General features: G+C 43.4%; 1 protein-coding gene across 1 annotated transcript in view; it reads left to right on the forward strand.

Moving 5' to 3' along the window:
- The window catches only part of mgat5b (alpha-1,6-mannosylglycoprotein 6-beta-N-acetylglucosaminyltransferase B), a 500752-nt gene that overhangs the window by 256297 nt on the left and 227664 nt on the right, over nucleotides 1–16791 (forward strand). Inside the window, 1 exon segment of the mRNA XM_078401040.1 lies at nucleotides 6190–6358. Coding sequence (XP_078257166.1) covers nucleotides 6190–6358 — 169 coding nt within the window.

Below are 16791 nucleotides of genomic sequence, written 5' to 3' on the forward strand. Positions count from 1 at the left end.
CAACATTACAAAAAGGCCTGTTTCCTTTATGTTTTTTCCTTTTTTGCATATCTTTCATTCATTTATATACCAAAACTCGTTTGTTTGTTTGTTTGTTTGTTTGTTTGTTCCTGAACTACAGCCAATACAGTACACTATAACGCAACAATTTTTGGCCCACCTTACTCGCCGTCATCCCTTTGGTGCTAATGGAAGAAGTTTCATTGAAATCGGTGTTATATTTTTTAATTTATTCACATTTGAAAGTATAAAATCTATCTCCTAGGGAAGGAGGGGGGGGGGTGGAGGGAGGGAATGAGGGGGGAGGAGGGATAAGGGGGGTTGAGAGGGATGGAGTGGGGGAGGGGAAGAGAGAGGGGAAGGGGAGGGAGGGGGAGGGGAGGAGGGAGGGAGGGGGAGAGAGAGGGGGAGGGGGAGGGGAAGGGGTGGAGGAGAGGATGCTGCACCATTGCAGGAGAGGTTTGGACCCAACGGATCCACTTGATCTAGTTTGTTCTATATCTCTCTACAATAGACAATAGACAATAGGTGCACGAGTAGGCCATTCGGCCCTTCGAGCCAGCACCACCATTCAATGTGATTATGGCTGATCATTCTCAATCAGTACCCCGCTCCTGCCTTCTCCCCATACCCCCTGACTCCGCTATCCTTAAGAGCTCTATCTACCTCTCTCTTGAATGCATTCAGAGAATTGGCCTCTACTGCCTTCTGAGACAGTGAATTCCACCGATTTACAACTCTCTAACTGAAAAAGTATTTCCTCATCTCTGTTCTAAATGGCCTACCCCTTATTCTAAACCTGTGGCCCCTGGTTCTGGACTCCCCCAACATTGGGAACATGTTTTCTGCCTCTAACGTGTCCAACCCCTTAATAATCTTATATGTTTCGATAAGATCCCCTCTCATCCTTCTAAATTCAAGTGTATACAAGCCTAGCCACTCCAGTCTTTCAACATATGACAGTCCTAGTAAACCTACGCTGCATGCCCTCAATAGCAAGAATATCCTTCCTCAAATTTGGAGACCAAAACTGCACACAGTACTCCAGGTGCGGTCTCACTAGGGCCCTATACAACTGCAGAAGGACCTCTTTGCTCCAATATGCAACTCCTCTTGTTATGAAGGCCAACATTCCATTGGCTTTCTTCACTGCCTGCTGTACCTGCATGCTTCCTTTCAGTGACTGATGCACTAGGACACCCAGATCTCATTTAACATCACCGTCTATCTCTCTCATTTCCCTTTCCCCTGACACAGTCTGAAGAAGAGTCTCGACCCAAAACATCATGTATTCCTTTTCTCCATAGATTTTGTCTGATCCGTTGAGTTACACCAGCTTTTTGTGTCTAACTACAAAAACACAACCTAGTTGTGTGCCCTACATTAGAACACACCACACCTCTACTTCCTCAAGACTGAGGAAGCTTAGCATGTCTCCAACAACTCTTACAAACCTCTACAGATGCACCATAGGAAGCACACTGTCAGATTGCATCACAGCTCGGTTTGGGAACAGCCCTGCCCAAAACTGCAAGAAATTGCAGAGAACAGTGGGTATTGCCCAGTCCATTACACAAACCAGATTCCCCACCATTGACTCCATCTACACTTCATGCCTTAGAAGCAAAGAACTGCAGATGTTGGTTTATACCAGAGATAGACACAAAGTGCTGGAGTAACACAGTGAGTCAGGCAGCAGCTCTGGAGAAAAAGGATGGGTGAGGTTTTGGGTTGGGACCCTTCTTCAGACTGAAAGTAGGGGGTGAGGAGGGGGGTGGGGGGAGGGGGGTAGATGAAGAGCTGTAGGCGAGAAAAGACCAGGACCAATCAGGGCCAGCCTCAAATGACCTGAGGCAGGGCGGTGCCTGGTAGGTCCAATGTTGGCTAGGGAAGGTGTGATCTCAAGAGAAACAATGTGGAGAACTGTGAAACTGGTAAAAAGACTTGGGAAGAGGAAGGGGGCGTGCCTTCAGTCCACCTTGGGAAAGCAGCCAACATAATTTAAGACCTTTCCCACCCCCGTCATTCCTTTTTCTCCAACTCCCATCAAGTAGAAGTTACAAAAGCTTGAAAGCACACACCACCAAACTCAGAAACAGCTGCTTCCCCTCTGTTATTAGGTTCTGAACAGTCCTTCCATAAACTAGGGTACTGTCTGCTTCTCCAACCTATCTCATCGCAGCCATTGAACTTTGTCTCTGGATCTGTTGCGCTACAATACTGAGTACTATATTCTACACTCTGTATCTCTCCCTTCGCTCTAGCGATTATACTTGAGTTTGGCTTGATTGTATTCATGTATGCATTACCTGATTTGATTGGTGATAGCATGCAAAACAACACTTTTCACTGCACCTCAATGCGTGTGACAATAATAAATGTAAAAGCTTTGTATAATTGGATTCAAAGTTATGCAATGTGCAGCACAAGATAATGTCTGCAGAAATTCTAAATAGCTGTACATGAAGCCATCCTTAGACACTTCCCACTGTAGATGCTGTTCCTACCATACCAATGATGGACTCAGTAATTATATTGGAGGCCACATGTATCTTGTAATATCTTTGTTAGTCTTCTGTTTGCAGCTGGTGCCAAGGGGATATTCCCTGGAGTTGAAGTGGACAGTCTTCATCTCTATGGTTGAAATCAACTTTCCCCTTAAAATAAGATTGCCGCAAAATAACTGCAGTGAAATAAAGAATTGAAGTGCTTGATTTGATGGTGGCAGTAACAAATTAGCTAGATGTTCAGCGGCACATTTTTTGTTAACAAAGCCCAGAACGTTATGGAATGGATCTCGGCAGCTGCAAGGTTACAATCAGTCACCCCTGTTACTTATGGGACACTAGCAGTGGAGTAGAGCATCAGTCACTTTTCTCGATGCATGTCAGTGCACTGGGCTGTGTAAAACTGCAGATGTTCCAGGAGCTAGCCAGCGAGAAGCCAGGAACCAAAATACTGAGAAACACAATTGATTCCGAGGGGTAATGACATTGCTATCCAGATTGCAAATGCCGCTGTTTGAGATGGCACAGCTTAGATTTTATCTATCTATTAAACGTTTACTTCCTGAGCATTTCTCTTCAGCAAATTATGTCTGGGATAGTGCATCAATATCTTGCATAGTGTTATCTATCAATAGCAAACCTCTGTCGATCCTCTGCCTGAATTATGTGCAGTGTCAGTGGGTGATCTGCATGCAGTCCCCATTCCATGGAGTGTAGAGGAACTGTTCCTTCTAAATCAATACGTTCCTCAGGTAGCTCTTTTACAACAAATGCTGTCTCATTAACACTCTGTATTTGAATCCCTCTTTAAATACTTAAGCAAGCTAACATTAGGAGGATTCTATACCATTTTCCCAGCATTTTGCACTCTACCATAATATATAGACACAAGGAACTGTGGATGCTGGTTTACCAAAAAATAATGCAAAGTTCTGGAGAGACTCAGAGGGTCAGACAGCATCTCCGAAGGACCCAAAACATCATCTCTCCACAGATGCTGCCTGACCTGCTGAGTTACTCCAACACTTTGTGTTTTTTTAAACCATAATATATGCTCTTCTTAATATCAGCATGGATCAGGCTGAAGAAGGGTTCCGACCCCAAATGTCACCTATTTCTTTACTCCAGAGATGCTGCCTGACCTGCTAAGTTACTCCAACGCATTGTGTCTCTCTTCAGTATTAACCAGCATCTGCAGTTCTTTCCTACACATATGGATCTGGCTGTTGATCAATCAGTAAAAGGATGCAAAGCCATATTCTCAAACATCATGGTTCATTACATCAGCGTTAGTTTACATCCTTTAGAGTCATTGACTCATACCACATGGAAACAGGCCCCTCAGCCTAATTTGCCCACGCCGGCCAACATTTACACTAGTCCCACCTGCCTACGTTTGGCCCATATCCTAAACCTATCCGATTAATGTACCTGTCCTGAGATTGAGCTGGGGATTCAATGAAAGAGATGCCTATTTTGAGTGGCTGACAGTGTTTCTATTCCTACTGACGTCTGTGCTGTGAGATCCTCCCAAATATTAAAATGTCGGACAGTGGTGTTTTGAGCAGCAGTGTTTTCAGGATTCTATTTACATATTCACTTTTTGAAATCGCATTACCATTAACTTTTGATTCTTGTTTGGCCTCTGTGGAATCTGCACAGCTGCCTCAATCTGCGGCAGCCATGTAAATCATTAAAAGGCAGGCTTGTATAAGGCTGAATTGATCGGTTTCTGTCTAAAAAATATTGGTGTCCAGTGGATTGGTGAAATCTTGATGACTGTTGGGATAACAGTGAGGTTCTGGCCTGAAATCCTAATTTCACTTATGATTTATGAACTTTATCTGCTCTCTCACATTGATCCAGGTGTTCATTTTAGCGCACAGAGGAATGTGCCAAAATATGTTCCTTCTTGACCAGATAGCAGATGCAGAGCAAATCACTGGATGATGGAGACACAGTTTGGTTCTCATTGTGTAATAAATTCCAAAACGCAACATCCAATTGATCCATTTATGATGCATCTTGGATTCATAGACAAAGCTCCATTTACAAATTACCAATTAAAAATTTCCATTCTGTGAGTAAAATAAAATACACAAGTTACAGAGAAGATATATAAGGATATGTAGGAAGGAACTGCAGATGCTGGTTTAAAACTGAAGTTAGACACAAAATGCTGGAGTAACTCAGCGGGTCAGCGGGTCACCCAAGGAATGGGTAACTTTTTGGGTCGAGACCCTTCTTCACACGGATATATAGAAATATAGAAACACAAAATAGGTGCAGGAGTAGGTCCATTTGGCCCTTCGAGCCAGCACCGCCATTCATTGTGATCATGTCTGATCATCCACAATCAGTAATCTGTGCCTGCCCTCTCCCCATATCCCTTGATTCCACTAGCCCCTAGAGCTCTATCTAACTCTCTTTTAAATTCATCCAGTGAATTGGCCTCTACTGCCCTCTGTGGCAGAGAATTCCACAAATTCACAACTCTCTGGGTGAAAAAGTTTTTTCTCACAGTTTTAAATGGTCTCCCCTCTATTCTTAGACTGTGGCCCCTGGTTCTGGACCCCCCCCCCCCAACATGTTGCCAGGACTGGAGACCCTCTGCTGTAAGGAGACGTAGGCCGGGCCAGGACTTTATTCCTTGGAACGCAGGAGGCTGAGGGGTGATCTTAGATGTGTATAAAATCGCGAGGGGAACAGGCTGGATGAATGCACAGTCTTTTACCCTGGGTAGGGGAATCAAGAACCAGAGGGCAGGAAAAGACCATCAGTCTGAGGAAGGGTCGCGACCCAAAATGTCACCAATGCATGTTCTCCAGGTTACTGCTTGACCCGCTGAGTTACACCAGCACTTTGCTTTTTTTTCTCAAAAACAAGAGGATATAGGTTTAAGCAGGTAACAGGGGCAAGATTTAACAGGAACATGAGGGTTCCTTTAACACCTTCATCACTCAGAGTGTGGTGAGTATATAGATCGAGCTTCCAGAGGAGGTGCAGTGAAAAGCTTTTGTTGTGTGCTAACCAGTCAGTGGAAAAACTATACATGATTAAAATCAAGCCATCCACAGTGTACTGATACAGGATAAAGGGAACAAATAATTTGCTCCTGCTTTTGTTTCTCGGCGTTACATGTTGCACACTTCATGAGATTCCATTACCCTTGGTTTGGCTGCCTGCCACTGTATGTTGTTTCTTTTTTTTTTTTTTTCCTAATCAGATGTACAGCACTTTGGTCAACGTAGGTTGTTTTTAAATGTGCTATACAAATAAAATTGACTTGACTTGACTTGACTTGGTTGAAAGTCCAATTTCAAATTCATCTTTGAAATGCATGCAGTTTAGTAAAAATGTGCAAGAAGCTGCAAAGATTACACAGGCAGATGGGATTAGTGTAGGCAGGTGGGAGCCAAACACAGGTACTGTAGGTGGGACTAGTGTAGATGGGACATGTTGGTCGGCATGGGCAAGTTGGGCCAAAGGGAGACACAAAATGCTGGACAGGCAGTATCTCTGGATAGAAGGAATGGGTGACGTTTTGGGTCGAAACCCTTCTTCAAACTTCAGCCAAATGGTTTGTTTCCATGATGTATGACACTCTTACTCTCTCCATTGCAATTAACAATAATGATTTTTTAAATTCTTTGCTTCCTTTCCTTGTGCCGGATGAATAAAGTGGATGCGAGCCAGATGGACATCTGACCCTTGCTATGCTCACTATGGTGTTGATGGTACAGACTGTTCCTTCCTCGAATACCTCAGTGAAAGAGAGTGGTTCTGCCCTCCACTACCATGGAAAAACCGAACAGCTGCTCCAACCAGAACTAAAACAAAGGGACAGGTACGCTAATCGCTTACTACGAAAGAATGATCAATATATTAAGCACAACGGAACATGCAAAGATCATTGAAATATGAGAGCATTGTATTACTGTTGTTGTGTTATTCATGTCTGAATAATCTAAACAGACAGAGACACAAACTGCTGGAGTAACTCAGCAGGTCAGGCAGCATCTCTGGAGAAACTGGATGGGGGACGTTTCGGGTAGGGATCATTCTTCAGGCTGAAGAAGTTTGAAGAAGGGTCCCTACCCGAAACGTCACTTATCCAGTTAATCCAGAAATGCTGCCTGACCCACTAAATTACTCCAGCATTTTGTGTCAATCTTTGTTATAAACCAGCATATCCAGTTCATTGTTATTAAATTTAAACAGACAATTGTGTTGTCCATTGTGTTGACAAATGAATTGCCTATGTTTTTTTATTCTAATAGAACCCGCTAAACATAGAATATATAACATAGAAAAGTACAGCACAGTAGCAGGAACTTTGGCCTATAATGAACATAATTCTGAGATAGTCTCTCTCTGCCTGCACATGATCCATATCCCCTGCATATCGAAAAGCCTCTTAAATGCCCCTATCACATCTGCCTCCACCAGCACCCCTCGCAGCAAGTTCCTGGCACCCACCGTCCTGTGTGTATGAAATCTTTTCTCGTACATCTTCTTTAAACATTACTCCTTCCACCGCCTACAGCTTAATGCAATGCCCTGTAGTCCTTGACATTTCCATCCAGGGGAAAAAGGTTCTGACCGTCATAAACTTCATAAAGTTTCATAAATGTTTCTTTTTTTTTAGTTTAGTTTAGAGATACAGCGCGGAAACAGGCCCTTCGACCCACTGAGTCTGCACCGGCCAGTGATCGCCATACACTAACACTACCCTGCACTCTGGGGACAATTTACAATTTTTGCCAAAGCCAATTAACCTACAAACCTGCACGTCTTTGGGGTGTGGGAGGAAACCGGAGCACCTGGAGAAAACCCACGCGGTCACGGTGAGAATGCACAAACTCCGTACACACAGCTCCCGTAGTCAGGATCAAACCCGGGTCTCTGGTGCTGTAAGGCAGCAACACTACCGCTGCACCACCTTGCCTCCCCTTTTGAATGTTGTCGGGATCAACATTCAGAACTGAGTACTGATCCCTGCAATTCTTGTGAAAGAAAGATAAATGTTCAAATCCATTGCACTTTGCAAATTGTTGCAAGCTAAAGTTTTAGTTTTTTTATAAATTAAGGTCTCTTTTGGTGTATTGTGCAGGTAGAGGTGACTTTCTGTTAGCAGATGATGAAACCAATGTTAGCGATATTGTCATTGACATGACTAAGTCACCTTGCAGGCTTACTGCTAATGGCTAATAATAGCACATATTATGCAGCTGGCAGTGAAACTATCTGAGTACCAACTACATAACAGAAACCATGGAATACTGCTAATCTGATCTCTTTCCACATCATAAACTTAATAATACCTTTTGTCCTGCACCATGATGAAATGGCACAAAGATAATTAGTAATAAGAAATATTCTTAATCAAAATTCTCTGCCACACATGACAAATAAGAACACAAAACTGAGAGAACATGTTGTTTAACATTCTATCCTCTGGGGTAAGATGCTGAATATAAATGCTGAACATTTTGCTGTTGTGTTGTGCTGTCATCTGAATTTCCAAATTAGATATCTGCCATGTAATTTACTTGCAATTGTCCTCTCCATTGTGGAAGATTATTTAGAATCCCAGTATTACTAATGGAATGGTTGGGTAATATTGCATGTTTAGCTCGTTTTTCTAATGCCAAAGATATAAGTATTTCACTGCCTAAGATGCAATGGTGAACTACAAAATCTTCAGGTTTTCTTCCAGCCCAGAGAAGCCCTTCACCTTCATGAATCGTCCTACCATGGGTGAAGGTGCCAGGGTACCCCATGGAATTGTAGAAACAGGGAGCCGCAGATGCTGGTTCACCAAGGAAAGGCACAAAATGCTGGAGTAACTGTGGGAGGAACCCGGAGCAGTCGGGTGACACAGTGGCACAGCGGTAGAGTTGCTACCTTACAGCGCCAGAGATCCAGGTTTGCTCCTGACTATGAGTGCTGTCTATATGGAGTTTGCATGTTCTTCCTGTGACCACGTGGGTTTTCTCCGGGTGCTCCGGTTTCCTCCCACACTTCAAAGATGTACAAGTTTGTAGATTTATTGGCTTTGGTACAATTGTAAATTGTCCCGGGTGTGTAGGATAGTACTAGTATACGTTGATCGCTGGTTGGCGCAGACTCGATGGGCCGAAGGGCCTGTGTCTGCACTGTATGCAGTGTCTGCACTGTGGTTATGTGAGATTTCAATATGCAGGTAGACTTGGAAAATCAGGTTGGTTCTGGACCCCAAGAAAGGGAGTTTGGAGAGTGCCTCTGAGATGCATTCTTAGAGCAGCTTGTACTGGAGCCTACCAGAGAGAAGGCAATTCTGGATTTAGTGTTGTCTAATAAACCAGATTTAATAAGGGAACTCAAGGTAAAAGAACCGCTAGGAGGTAGTGACCATAATATAAGTTTTAATCTGCAATTTGAGAGGGAGAAGGTTAAATCAGAAGTGTCAATGGTGCAGTTGAACAACGGGGACTATGATGGCATGCGAGAGGAGCTGGCCAAGGTCGACTGAAAAAGGATCCTAGCAGGAATGGCGGTGGAACAGTAATGGCAGGAATTTTTGGGCATAATCCAGAAGATGCAGGATCATTTCATTCCAAAGACGAAGAAAGATTCTCAGGGGAGAAAGAGGCAACTGTGGCTGACAAGGGAAGTTAGGGATGGAATAAAACTAAAAGAAAAGGTGTATAACATAGCAAAGAGTAGCGGGAAGCCAGAGGATTGGAAAAATTTCAAAGGACAACAGAAGGTAACAAAAAGGGCAAAAAGGGGTGAAAAGGTGAAGTACGAGGGAAAGCTGGCAAAGAATATAAAGAAGGATCGTAAAAACTTCTTTAGGTATGTTCAGAGAAAAAGACTAGTAAAGACAAATGTGGGTCCCTTGAAGGCAGAAACAGGTGAAATTATTATGCGGAACAAGGAAGTGGCAGAAGAGTTGAACAGATACTTTGGTTCTGTCTTCACTAAGGAAAACACAAACAATCTCCCAGATGTACTAGAGGTCAGAGGATCTAGGGAGACAGAGGAACTCGAAGAAATTTGCGTTAGGCGAGAAATAATATTGGGTAGACTGATGGGACTGGAGGCTGATAAATCCACAGGCTCTGATGGTCTGCATCCCAGTGTACTCAAGGAGGTGGCTCTAGAAATCGTGGATGCATTGATGATCATTTTCCAATGTTCTATAGATTCAGGATCAGTTCCTGTGGATTGGAGGATAGCTAATGTTATCCCACTTTTCAAGAAAGGAGCGAGAGAGAAAACAGGGAATTATAGACCAGTTAGCCTGACATCAGTGGTGGGGAAGATGCTGGAGTCAATTATTAAAGAAGTAATAATGGTGACGCATTTGGATAGCATTAAAAAGAATTGGTCCAAGTCAGCATGGATTTATGAAGGGGAAATCCTGCTTGACTAATCTTCTGGAATTTTTAAATGCCTTTGATAAAGTCCCACACAGGAGATTAGTGGGCAAAATTAGAGCACATGGTATTGGGGGTAGGGTATTGACATGGATAGAGAATTGGTTGGCAGACAGGAAACAAAGAGTTGGAATAAACGGGTCCCTGTCAGAATGGCAGGCAGTGGTGAGTGGAGTGCCGCAAGGCTCGGTGCTGGGGCCGCAACTATTTACAATATATATTAATGATTTAGATGATGGGATTAAAAGTAACACTGGCAAATTTGCAGATGACACAAAGCTGGGTGGCAGTGTGAACTGTGAAAAGGATGCTAGGATGTTGCAGGGTGACTTGGACAGGTTGAGTGAGTGGGCAGATGCATGGCAGATGCAGTATAATGTAGATAAATGTGAGGTTATCCACTTTGGCGGCAAGAACAAGGAGGCAGATTATTATCTCAATGGTATCAAAAGGGAAGTGCAATGAGACCTGGGTATCCTTGCACACTGGTCACTGAAAGTAAATATGCAGGTACAGCAGGCATGAAGAAAGCTAATGGCATGTTGGCCTTCAAAACGAGAGGATTTGACTAGAGGACTAAAGAGGTCCTTCTGCAGTTGTACAGGGTCCTGGTGAGACCACATCTGGAGTATTGTGTGCAGTTATGGTCTCCTAATTTGAGGAAGGACATCCTTGCTATTGAGGCAGTGCAGTGTAGATTCACGAGGTTAATCTCCGGGATGGCAGGACTGTAATATAAGGAACAATTGGAAAGACTGGGTTTGTATTCACTGGAATTTAGAAGGATGAGGGGACCTTATAGAAACATGTAAAATTTTCAAAGGACTGGACAGGCTAGATGCAGAAAAAATATCCCCAATGTTGGGGAAGTCCAGAACCAGGGGCCACAGTCTAAAAATAAAGAGGAGGTCATTTAAAACTGAGATGAGAAAAAACGTTTTCACCCAGAGAGTTGTGAATTTGTGGAATTCTCTGCCACAGAAGGCAGTGAAGGCCAATTCACTGGATGAATTTAAAAGTGAGTTAGATAGAGCTCTAGGGGTTAGCGGAATCAAGGGATATGGGGAGATGGCAGGCACGGGTTACTGATTGTGGATGATCAGCCATGATCACAATGAATGGTGGTGCTGGCTCGAAGGGCCAAATGGCCTCCTCCTGCACTATTTTCTATGTTTCTATGTTTCTATGTTTCCATGTATGTCTAAAGTCTAAACTCAGTGGGTCAGGCCGCATCCCTGGAGAACATTGAACATGAACAAGGTTTTCTACCTGAAACATCATCTATCCTTGTTCTTCAGAGATGCTGCCTGACCTGCTGAGTTACTCCAGCATTTTGTGTCTTATTCCAGCACTGTTGGCAACCTGGTCTGTTTCCTAATCCTCTACCGGGTTGTTTTCTTTGGCATCCAGAAAGATCAGAAGAGATGCACTCCTATTGGGAAATCCACTGTTGGCAAGAATTGCTGTGGTGGAAAGAATTGGTAAGGCAGAATAACGAGCTGATTTCTTGAACTGATGCACACTGTGTACGGAAGGTACCCTCGCATCTAGAAAAGGGAATGGTCCAGAATTTTGACCTGCCGATATATTTCCACATCAGAATGGTCCATGACTTACAGAAGAGTAGATAATAAAGTCACCACATGTTCAAATTTCAATTCAACCAAACAGTAACTATATTTTTTGGTATCCTGCATTGGTCTTCAGTGTTCATCAAGAAGAAAACTGAACTTTGAAAAGTGACTCCCAAATAAATCTAATAAAGTCCTCCAATCCAATATAATAAAAAGGGATTTGACTCATTCATTTGCCTTAAAGCAATATGCTTTGTCACAGACATTATATATTTTTTCTCAGTTATTCAGGCAGCTATCAGCTTTTATCATGGTGGGTTAGATTTTTTTTTTGAAGCTGGTTATCACAGAAAAACCAATAGAACTTGAATAATATTCAGAAAATTCATTGTGAAATATCTTGAAATTATGCATTTAATCTTATATGTAATAAATGAATTTTCAACTGCAGCTGATGCCTTGGTGATCCTGCATGCATAATAAAATCGTCAGAGCTATCCTCTTGTGTTTTAGCAGCCACAATATGAGAAAAGTTATGCTATCAACACTTCTAGTGCCTGGAGCGCGTTGCCAGGGGTGGTGGTTCGAGGAGGATACGATAGTGGTGTTTACGAGGCTTTTAGATAGGCTTGTACTGTAGATATGCAGGGAATGGATGGATGTGGATCTGGTGCAGGCAGAGGAGATACGTTTGGCATCATGGCCTCATGCTCTGCTCAATATTGTGGGCTGAAGGGCCTGTTCTGGCATTGTACTGTTCCATGTTCTATCATTCACATTATTTTCCTGAAGTTCTTATCCATTTCATAGAGAATTATCTGTATGAAACTACAAGGTCCTACATCTCAAAACATGAGCATAATTATAGCCTGGCTTCAACTGTTTTACCATAATTTCTCGCCAGAAAAACAGAAAAATGCTGGACCTGGTGTGCATTTCATAGACCTGCCTGGCCTGATGTGCATTTCAAGCATTTTGTAATTTAACTTCAACCTTCCAATATCTGCATTTTTTGGAATTCATAGCTTTAAACCGTTTATCTCTCTTCTTCTCTGCCTCTATCTCTCAGTCTCTCTATCTTTCTCTCCGTGTCTTTTTCTCTCTCTCTGTTTCTTTCTCTCTCTCTCTCTAGACTAGATTAGATTAGTGTAGCATTAGTGTAAATGGGTTGTTGATGGTTGGTGCAGACTCGGTGGGCTGAAGATTCCTATGTTGTATCTCAAAGTCTAGAGTCAAGAGTGTCTATTTATCATAGATATATACCGACAATGGAACAATGAAATTCTGAGGAGAAAGGACACACAAATTGCTGGAGTAACTCAGCGGGACAGCCAACATCTCGGGAGAAAATAGATAGGCGATGTTTCAGGTTGGGACCCTTCTTCAGACTGACGAGATTGATAATGAAATTCTTACTTGGAGCAGCATAACAGGCCTGAAACACAGTACAAATTGATAATATATAATAAACAAAAATTCAATAAATTAATAACTCCAATAACGCCAATAGTTCTTAATGCAACCAAAGACAGTGCAGTTTATTGTTTAATATTCTGGAGCACAATGGTTGTTGGGGAGAAGCTGTTCTTGAACTCTCCCTAATTAATCAGCAATCATGCAATCCCTTTTAGAGAAGGAACGATTAATTTAAATGTGATAATTGTTTAATTGAGACAGGTTTAATGGCAGTTTTTCATTTTAACGAGTCCACAGTGTTCCACAGCTCTGTGATCTCAAAATGAAACTCGTGGCAAGAAAACAACAGCTAACAGTGATGGAGGCATTGAATACCTGGTTCATCATAAATATTTGAGCTTATAGCATATGTCTTCACTGGCTCCGTGAAAGGCTTTCTTTAGAATAGTTGCATTGCTTTGTCAAATAATTTTTGTCAACTTATGCTGTATAGTTTCAGAACTTTAGGATTTTTATTTCTGCAGTTAGCAGCTCTTCACCATTGATAGTCATAGTCATCGAGTCATACAGCATGGAAATAGGCCCCTCGGCCCAACTTGCCCATGCTGACTAAGATGCCCCATCTACGCTGGTCTTACCTGCCCGCATTTGGCCCATTTCCCTTTAAACCTTCCCTATCCATGTACCTGTCCAAGTGTCCTTTGATTGCTGTCATTGGATCTGCCTCTGGCAGCTCGTTCCATATGCCCACCCCCTCTGTTTCCCCTTTGGTTGCTCCTAAGTCTATCCCCACTAACCTTAAACCTATGTTCTCTCGTTCTTGATTCCTCTACTCTGGGTAAAAGACTGTGCATCTACCCGATCCATTCCCCTCATGATCTTATACATTTCTGAAAGATTATCCCTCATCTTCCTGTGCTTCAAGGAATAAAATCCTAGCCTGCCCAACCTCTCCCTATAGCTAAGGTCCTTGAGTCCTGGCATTGATATGGTATTGCACATGGTATTGGGGGAGTGCAGCGTAGGCTCACTAGGTTAATTCCCGGAATGGCGGGACTGTCATATGTTGAAAGACTGGAGCGACTAGGCTTGTATACACTGGAATTTAGAAGGGTGAGAGGGGATCTCATTGAAGCATATAAGATTATTAAGGGACTGGACACGCTAGAGGCAGGAAACATGTTCCCAATGTTGAGGGAGTCCAGAACCAGGGGCCACAGTTTAAGAATAAGGGGTAGGCCATTTAGAACGGAGATGAGGAAAAACCTTTTCACTCAGAGAGTTGTAAATCTGTGGAATTCTCTGCGTCAAAAGGCAGTGGAGGCCAATTCTCTGAATGCTTTCAAGAGAGAGCTGGATAGAGCTCTTAATGATAGCGGAGTCAGGGGGTATGGGGAGAGGGCAGGAATGGGGTACTGATTGTGAATGATCAGCCATGATCACATTGAATGCTGGTGCTGGCTCGAAGGGCCGAATGGCCTCCTCCTGCACCTATTGTCTATTGTCTATTGATGGTACAATATTATTGGACACAGGGGAGGGGTGAGATGGACAACCCCAAGCAGCCTGTTTCTTTATCGATGTTCAGTTTGATGCTCTGAAGAAGTTTTCTCGTGTGCATCTGATCCCCAGATAGCTGCACTTTGAAATCGAAACACGCAGCAAAAACATACCCTGCAGGAGGTCATGTGGTGTGCACAAAGAATAAAGGCTTGATTTCCTCAGCGGTTGCAACATAGAGCCTCAGCCATTCATGTTGGCTCAGCTGGCAGTGGCAGTTCTTTGCAGCTTCCTAAGAAAAGACACTTGAAATTCAACTCTTGAAGCCCTCTGTTGTCAGTTCATGCTGGATTTCACCGTCAGAATTGTACATTTCTGTGAGGGGTGGCATTAACAAAAAGGTCATCAAGGGCAAAAAAACTGTTTAAATGTTTTTTTGTACTGACGATGGAACAATGAAGTTCTTACCTGCTGCAGCTTTACAGGCCCATGCATGTAAAACATAAATAATAACATGATAAATTAATCATCAGTAATACGAGGTAACCAGATCATAATAGCGCAAAAACTGAAGAATGTAGTACTACCAAAACAAAGTCCAATGCAGATTATGGTTGTTGTGGTTTTGGTTAGTGTTGTGCAGTGTTCAAGAGCCTGATGGTTGCTGGGAGAAGTGGTTCTTAAACCTTGGGAGCATGGTTCTCCGGTTGCTGTACCTTCTTCCCGATGGTATTAGTGGGATGATAGCATGGCCAGAATGGTGTGGGTCCTTGTTGATATTGGCTACCTTTTTAGAGACAGCACCTCCTATATTTAGATCCCTCCAATGGTGGAGAGGTCAATAAACCTGTTATAGGCCACCTTTGGTACTTTAGTTTAGAGATACAGTGCAGAAACAGGCCCTTCAGCCCACTGAGTCTGCACCGACCAGCGATCACCCCATACACTAGCACTATCCTACACACTAGGGACAATTTACAATTTTTACCGGTCAGTTAACCTACAAACCCGTATGTCTTTGGAGTGTTGGAGGAATAGGGAGCACCTGTAGAAAACCCACGTGGTCACGGGGAGAACATACAAACTGCATACAGACAACACCGTAGTCCAGATCGAGCCTGGGTCTCTGGCACCGATGTGAAGAGAACAATTGACTGCACTCATGACAATAGAAATTCTCCGTGAGAGAAGGCTGGAGTATTCATTAATTAGAATCCCGTTCCATTAATGGTAAGTTGGCTCCAATCAAAGGAGTTTTTATTCCACAGGCGATATGTTCAGATGAGTGCCACCATTGTTTCATCCTGTGGCACTTTGCTGTGCAGCCACCAAGCAAACTGAAGTGACAAAGTCTACCCTCTGAATACATGAATCTTGAAATGAAACAAGATTTCACAGTATCGTAGGATTCATCTTTGGTAGTGCCTTAGTAGTTCCACAGATGCGCCTTAGAAAGCATTTTATCAGAATGCATCACAGCATGGTTTGGGAACAGCTCCATCCAAGACCGCAAGAATTTGCATAGAATTGTCGACGGTGCCCAGACCATCACACAAACCAACCTCAATTCCATTGACTCCATCCATACTTCATGCTGCCCCAGCAAGGCCACCAGCATAATCATGGATGAGTCTCATCCCGGTCACTCCCCTTTCTCCCCTCTCCCTCAGGCAAGAGGTACAGAGGTGTGAAAACACATACCTCCAGATTCAGAGCTAGTTTCTTCCCAGCTGTTATTAGGCAACTGGACCATCTTACCAACAACTGAGTGATCCTGAGCTCCTTCCTCTGACTTCACTATTTGCAACTCTTCAATCCCTTTGTCTCACACCTTCTGTTGTAATCTCTGGCCTTTGTCCAAGCATCTGCCTATCAAAGTCCTCCTCCTCGCTTGTGTTTACCTATTGCCTGCCATGCTTTGTACCGCCTCTCTTCTTCACCAGCTCTCAACCACCACCCCCCCCCCCACTCCCCAATCACAATCAGTCTGAAGAAGGGTGGCACATTGGTAGAGTTGCTGCCTGACAGCACCAGACACCTAGGTTTGACGCTCACTACGCGTGCTGTCTGTACAGAGTTTGTACGTTCTCTCCATGACCTACATGGGTTTTCTCCGAGCTACGGTTTCTGCACACACTCCAAAGATGTGCAGGATTATAGGCTAATTGGCTTTGGTAAAATTGTACATTGTCCCCACTGCGTGCAGGATAGTGTTACTGTGCGGGGATCGCTGGTCGGCGAGGACTCGGTGGGCCTAAGGGCCTGCTTCTGTGCCGTATCTCTAAACTAAACTAAACTAAACTAAACCAAGGGCCTCGACCAAAACATCATCTATCCACGTTCTCCACAAATGCTGCCTGACCTGTTGAG

Source organism: Rhinoraja longicauda, chromosome 6 (assembly GCF_053455715.1).
Source record: "Rhinoraja longicauda isolate Sanriku21f chromosome 6, sRhiLon1.1, whole genome shotgun sequence".
NCBI classification, from domain to species: Eukaryota; Metazoa; Chordata; class Chondrichthyes; order Rajiformes; family Arhynchobatidae; genus Rhinoraja; species Rhinoraja longicauda.